At 41.9% G+C, this 6,155-nt stretch overlaps 1 protein-coding gene across 1 annotated transcript; it reads left to right on the top strand.

Annotated features, from left to right (window-relative positions):
• Window positions 1-345: 345 nt before the first annotated feature.
• Window positions 346-6,146, top strand: c8a (complement component 8, alpha polypeptide). The gene is made up of 11 exons (XM_041842769.2): window positions 346-570; window positions 1,975-2,089; window positions 2,231-2,378; window positions 2,584-2,731; window positions 2,903-3,092; window positions 3,185-3,367; window positions 3,642-3,885; window positions 4,117-4,254; window positions 4,546-4,703; window positions 5,430-5,655; window positions 5,814-6,146. Exons 1-11 carry the CDS (start codon window positions 422-424, stop codon window positions 5,960-5,962), a joined length of 1,848 nt encoding a protein of 615 aa, XP_041698703.1. The 5' UTR covers window positions 346-421; the 3' UTR covers window positions 5,963-6,146.
• The last annotated feature ends 9 nt before the right edge of the window (window positions 6,147-6,155 follow it).

Raw genomic sequence — 6,155 nt, 5'->3', positions numbered from 1 at the left:
TTTTTTCCCCACTGTAGATAGTCTAGAACTGTTTTAGCAATTCAATTTCTCCTCCTTGTTGCACACAACACGCTTACATTCCCCCAAACACGTTTTTTGTATGAAGTTGAACATGTGCTCTTTATGACAGAACATTAAAATGAGGTGAAATGAGTTTTGTTTGACCAATTTACACTACCCAAAATATACTGTTTGTGTGTGTGTGTGTTTTTTGTACTGGGAATTTTAGAAGTGAGTGGGCCAGGAAGGGGTGTGCTTGTGTAGGCCTATGTGTGTGATATTACGGAAAATATATTTCCCAACTGTTAGAGCATGTGTTTACCCTTGATCAATCATTCACTGTGGACTGGAGAGTCTGTCTGATGACATGAGTTCACTTTCCCTAGGATGACAAGTATCACTCATCTAAACAAAGCTTAACATGAGCTCATTTTCATCAAGGAGCTCTTTTATTTCCAATATGGATAGATTGATATGTGCATTATTGGGCTCCTACATTCTGCTGCTGGTTTTAAACAAGTCTCTCACTGTAGATGCAACGGAGAACTCATGGAATATGGCTGAAACCAGGTAGATTTCCATAGCTTTTACTAGAAATACTACTTTTATTTACTACCACTGGGCGATTCCACGCCAGCAGGAGAGGAAAATATTTTTTGTATCTCAGATTGTTCTGGCAATTCTGACATAGACACTTCATTGAGAGGAAGGATGAGTGATATACTTTTTACATTTGTATCACAAACCATTTTTGAGAAAATCATGATGATAATTTAGAGACAGAATACAGACAGCGGAGATTACACAAAGTTTACATACATTATATACAACTAGGTAGAGTGAGCATAGAGCTATAAGAGAATGGGTATACAGCCGATGTGCAGTATCAGTATGAATATTTCTAAATGCAGTAGAGTGCAGTTATTTTGTGTACATTTCAGAGATGGCTTGATGCGGTGTGCAGCATAGAGTGCATGCATTTTACAGACATGCTTATCCAGAGCAACTAGGGTAAAGGGCCTTGCTTATGGGCACATCGACAGATTTTTCATCAAGTCGGCGTTTCGAACCAGCGACCTTTCGGTTACTGGCACAACGATCTTAACTGCTAGGTTAGATGTCACCTGTAAGACCCTATGATATGTGAACCTTACATGATACAGACAACATCTCGGTGTCATTATAGTCCTTATAGTGTGCTCTAACATATGGAGAATGTCTAGATTCTGAAATACACATTTTCACATTAATTTATTAAACATGAAAACTATTAAAATTAATATTTCAAAACGACCCTTTTTGATGTAGCTTAGTTTTAGACATATTGTCTCTTCAAACCCATCAAATTTCCAGAGTGGGCTCTGTGGTACTTTTAATGATATGACCCATTTTTACATAGAAATCGACATTATAGGTCATTAACCAATCACAGCCCTCCTTTAGGATTGTATATTCAGCAAATCACCAGCAGAGGGAGTTCCCTTAGAATCCATTTACCATTCACTGTGTTGCTGGTGTTCATAAAATTGATCAGAACTTCAGAATTAGCAGAGCCCACTTTGGAAATTTGATCTACTTGTACTCATATTTAAAATGAACAAAATCCAAAAGGGTAGTTTTGAGATATTCATATTATTATAATTTTTATGTAGAATAAATTAGTGTGAAAATGTGTATTTCAGAATCTAGACATACTCCATATGCTAGAGCACACTATAAGGAGTATAATGACATCAAGATGTTGTCTGTATCATGTACTTACAGGTCTAAAAAGGGCCAAAAATTTATGGTTTGTGATTCAAATGTAAAAAACATGTCAAACATCCTTCCTGCCAATTACATTTCTGTGAGAATTGCCAGAAAAATCAGAGATACCAAAAATATGTTCTGCTCCAGCTGGAGTGGAATCGCCCTACTTCAATCTAAAATGTCTGTGAAGCTTGAAACTATAATGGTAATTGTATTTGACTGAAGAGCAGGGCAATCTGCTATTAGGAGGGTCAGGAGTGTAAACGTACCAGCTCCTATCAACTGTAAGATGAAAATGTGGTCGTCATGGACCCCTTGTAACTCCTGCACAGACAAGAAGGTAAAAGGGTTGGTTCTCATTATACGGTTCATGTTCAAAGCTTGGGACTAAATGATATACTATAGTTTCTATGATACACAATGATCTGCTGTTCCACTAAAACAATTCTCATATTTTGTATTCTTTATGTATATTGCCCAGTTTCGTTTCCGTTACATGGAGCAAGCATCCCAGTTTGGTGGAAGACAATGTTTGGACAGTCAGTGGGAAGAGCTGGCATGCCCCACAGCACAGGCAGTGTGTTGGGTACCAGACATCTGTGGAGAAAGGTTCACCTGCAATGCCACAGGTAAGTGCACAATATACATTACCACCAACCTTAAGCCATGCATACAATGTTTTGAGTCTGCTTTTGTCTCCAAATGTTTCATGTGGGTTTGTGTTTGTGTTTGTGTGTGCATACGTGCTTGTAATGAGCATGTGTGTGTGCATGCGTGATTGCGTGCATGTGTGTACGTGTGTGTGTACGTGTGTGTCTCTCCATCCGTCCTTAGGTCGTTGTGTGAGCCAGGCGCTTCGCTGTAACGATGAGGTCGACTGTGATGACGAGTCTGATGAGAAGGACTGTGAGCAGGTGGACTACAGACAGGACAAGTGTTCCACACTGCTACCCATCCCTGGAGCTGGCCGCGGCACTCAGGGGTAAGCAGAGGTCAGGGGTCAGAGGACAGGGGTAATCAACAGTCATGGTAAGTGGGAACAACAGGATGCATCTGACACACAAAATACATGTTGTTGCTAGTGCTGCGCACACACACGCACACACACACCTCATTTGAAACAACAATGAAGTATTTCTCTTTATTTTCCTAGCTTTAACATACTGACAGGAGAATTTGTGGACCACGTTCTTGACCCACAATACTATGGAGGACAGTGTGAATATGTCTACAATGGAGAATGGAGAAAACTCACATATGATGCCTTCTGTGAGAATTTACATTATAACGAGGATGAGAAAAACTACCGGAAACCCTACAACTTCCATTCATACCGCTTCATGGTACGGCACTGTCCTGTGTGCATCATCATGTCGCAAAATGTACCCTTTTTTCAATGCTCAACTTATCAATGTTGATTTTTGCGTTATTCTAGGCCCAGGCTACTTCTGAAGGCTCCTCAGAGTATTATGAAGATATGGCCACATTCTTGAAAGCCAGAAAGACGGAAAATTCTTTTAATCTGGGTGTTACTGTTGGGATTCAGTACGTGGAGTTTGGAATAGCAGGGAGTGTGGAGACTGCGTTTCTAAAAAATTTAACAAAATACACCAATCAGGTAAGAGAATGTCTTAAATAATACCCCGAAACAGCCTCTTTATACCCAAGGAACACAACTGTAGTTAGTCCCTGGCTGCGTTTCATTCCAGGAAGCTATTGCCTACAACCTTGTTTTCTCAGATCCATGAAGGGTAGTGAACGAGGGCAGATGGGAAGGAACATCCATCCGGAAATGAAACCCCTGAGTCCTACATTTCTCATTTGAGCATGTATGAAGCTGAAAAGCTCTATACAAATAGAGTTATGATTATGTGTTCTCTTTTGTCCCTCAGGAACTTGGCTTCATCAGGTTGCAGTCTAAGGTTCAGACAGCCCAGTTTAAGATGAGGAGCGAGGGGCTGATGCTTTATGAAGACATGTACCTGTCCCTCATGGAGCTTCCTGAGGAGAAGTATGACTTTGGCCTGTACTCCCGCTTCCTCAACACCTACGGAACGCACTACGTCACCCAGGGCATCATGGGAGGGACCCTGGAGTATGTGGCGGTCGTCAACAAAACCGCCATGGAAAAATCTAGTATGGTGTCCTTTGTTATTTATGTGATGCTGTCGTTGAATGAGTGAGCGAGGTTTCAGATTGGGTCAGTGGTGGAAAAAGTGTGAAGGATTTTTAGACCTTTCTATATTTTGGAAGGAACCGTAAAATATTATCATGTGAATTATTATAGTCCATGGTGTATTTGAAGAGTCAATTTCTGTGGTAATTGAATGCTTATTCCAAAACTTGTTTTTGCTCTTGACTTAACAGACATTAATGCGGGACAAATTAAAGGGTGTTTGGGCGGATCCATTGGCATAAGCAGTCCTCTAGGCAAGTCGAAGCAGGTAGAAGTTGGAGGCAAACTTGAACTCAAAGGTTGCGGAGGCACTGGATTTTATGAAAAAGGTGTGTGATCGTCCCAACCGACCTTATCTTGCAAAAGACAACTTGGTTAACATTTACTACTTTTTCTAACAACACCAGATGTCTAGCTCATTTCAAATGTATATTGTTGTTCAACTTTCGGACTTTCTGGTAGTAACATTCAGTTGGAGCAATTGTGGGTAACAGGGATAGGGTCTATTCTATTTCACATGAGTTCATTCAGTAAGTATACTAGAATTGCAGTTTATTTCCTGAGTTTACTGAATTGAGATGGACCCGTGTGGGTATTGATGATTTCCCTCTGTAACTCAGAGGCGGTAAGCAGCTCCAGTTTGATCGAGGACATTGTGACGCTGGTGAAGGGGGGCAGCACAGGAAGTAGTGGGGGTCTGCTGGCCATCAGGGACCCTGACACATACAGGAAGTGGGGCCTTTCTCTCAAGTACAACCCAACGCTCATCGAGTATGAGGTATAATAGCATTTACTTACAGATATACTTAAACACACTGTATACAGCCAATGATGTATATAAACCATGGATTGCTGATGCTATGTATTGGCCAATGAGAGGCTTTGAAGCGACCGGTTGGCCATATTGACACTCCACAGAAGAAGCAGTCCTCCAAAGGAATTAATGGCATTCTACAGTATTTCAATTAAATGTTTCAAGGACAAAAGTATTTTTTGCTGTAGTGGTGACAGTAACATTAGAACTTTCTAAAGATTATACTTTAAGGAAAATGTTTATGTGTATATATGTATATATATAAATTAAATGTAAATGTATGTTTAGCTCACATAACATAATTTAAAAGTCTGTAATAAAATAAACGCGGCAAAAACAAATGTAGACATTCATAAATGCATTTCTATAGCTTCCAGAATATTTTTTACAATGGTGGGGGAGTGCCAAGATGGCGGCGCGGGGGCTTCACAACAGCGGCCCTTGTCAGTCATCTAGTGTATATATAAATTGTGCATTCAGCACACAGATGGTGCTGGACATTACATCTGTGCATGCTACTTGAAGCATGGTACTTTTGCATGTGTTTACTTTACTTTATATACAGTGCATTCAAACATACTGCACATAGTACGTTCAATATGCACAATAATTAGTAACTCATCAAGCATGGTCTCCTCACCCCTCCTCTCCTCCCTCTCTCCCCTTCCCTTCCTCCACCCTTCTCCCCAGACCCTGCCCATATTTGAGCTGGTGCGTCTGAGCACAGCGGGGGACCACGTGGGGGCACGGACGGCCCACCTGAGGAGGGCGTGGGAGGAGTACCTGCTCCAGTTCAACTCCTGTCGCTGTGCCCCCTGCAGGCATGACGGCATCCCTGTCCTCTCCCAGACCTCCTGCCACTGCATCTGCAAGCAGGGCTTCAGGGGGGAAGCCTGCGAGGACACCCTCAGGAAAGGTGGGTGTAACAGAGTGCTATTAAATACAGTTACTTATATCTGCAATCAGATGGCAGCAAGTGCCACACCTTACTACAGTAACTATGCTCTTGGGTTAGTACGTTTTAAGACTCCGATGAGTGGGTGACACAGAGCCTGGCATTCTGTCGTCTGATAGGTTCCACGACGGACGGGGCCTGGAGTTGCTGGGGTGCGTGGTCTTCCTGTCAGTCAGGAAGTAAGACGCGCAGACGGTCATGTGACAACCCCCGGCCAGATGGGGGTGCCGCCTGCCTTGGCTCCTCCTCCCAGAACCAACGCTGTTGATGTCACCAGCCAGATAGGTCACAGCACAGCAGGGGGCACAGATTTCAACACTACACCAGGAAGTAGGAGTGAATACCAATTATGTATGTTGAATAAGTAAAGAATGAAACCAACTCTCTTTTTATCTGGCCAGAAAGATAAGGGTTAAAATGTTTGTGTTCAGAAATAAAAACAGTTAAAGATATTCTCCATT

This window comes from Coregonus clupeaformis, chromosome 21 (genome assembly GCF_020615455.1).
Source record: "Coregonus clupeaformis isolate EN_2021a chromosome 21, ASM2061545v1, whole genome shotgun sequence".
Classification (NCBI taxonomy): Eukaryota; Metazoa; Chordata; class Actinopteri; order Salmoniformes; family Salmonidae; genus Coregonus; species Coregonus clupeaformis.
The sequence above is the reverse complement of the archived record's forward strand: the minus strand, read 5'-3'. Positions and strand labels throughout refer to the sequence as shown.

Coding starts and splice junctions, on each gene's coding strand:
- c8a (XM_041842769.2), top strand. CDS start 422: ATGAGCTCATTTTCATCAAGGAGCTCTTTTATTTCCAATATGGATAGA. Junction 4,255..4,545: donor CACTGGATTTTATGAAAAAG/GTGTGTGATCGT, acceptor TCTGTAACTCAG/AGGCGGTAAGCAGCTCCAGT. Junction 4,704..5,429: donor CAACGCTCATCGAGTATGAG/GTATAATAGCAT, acceptor CCTTCTCCCCAG/ACCCTGCCCATATTTGAGCT.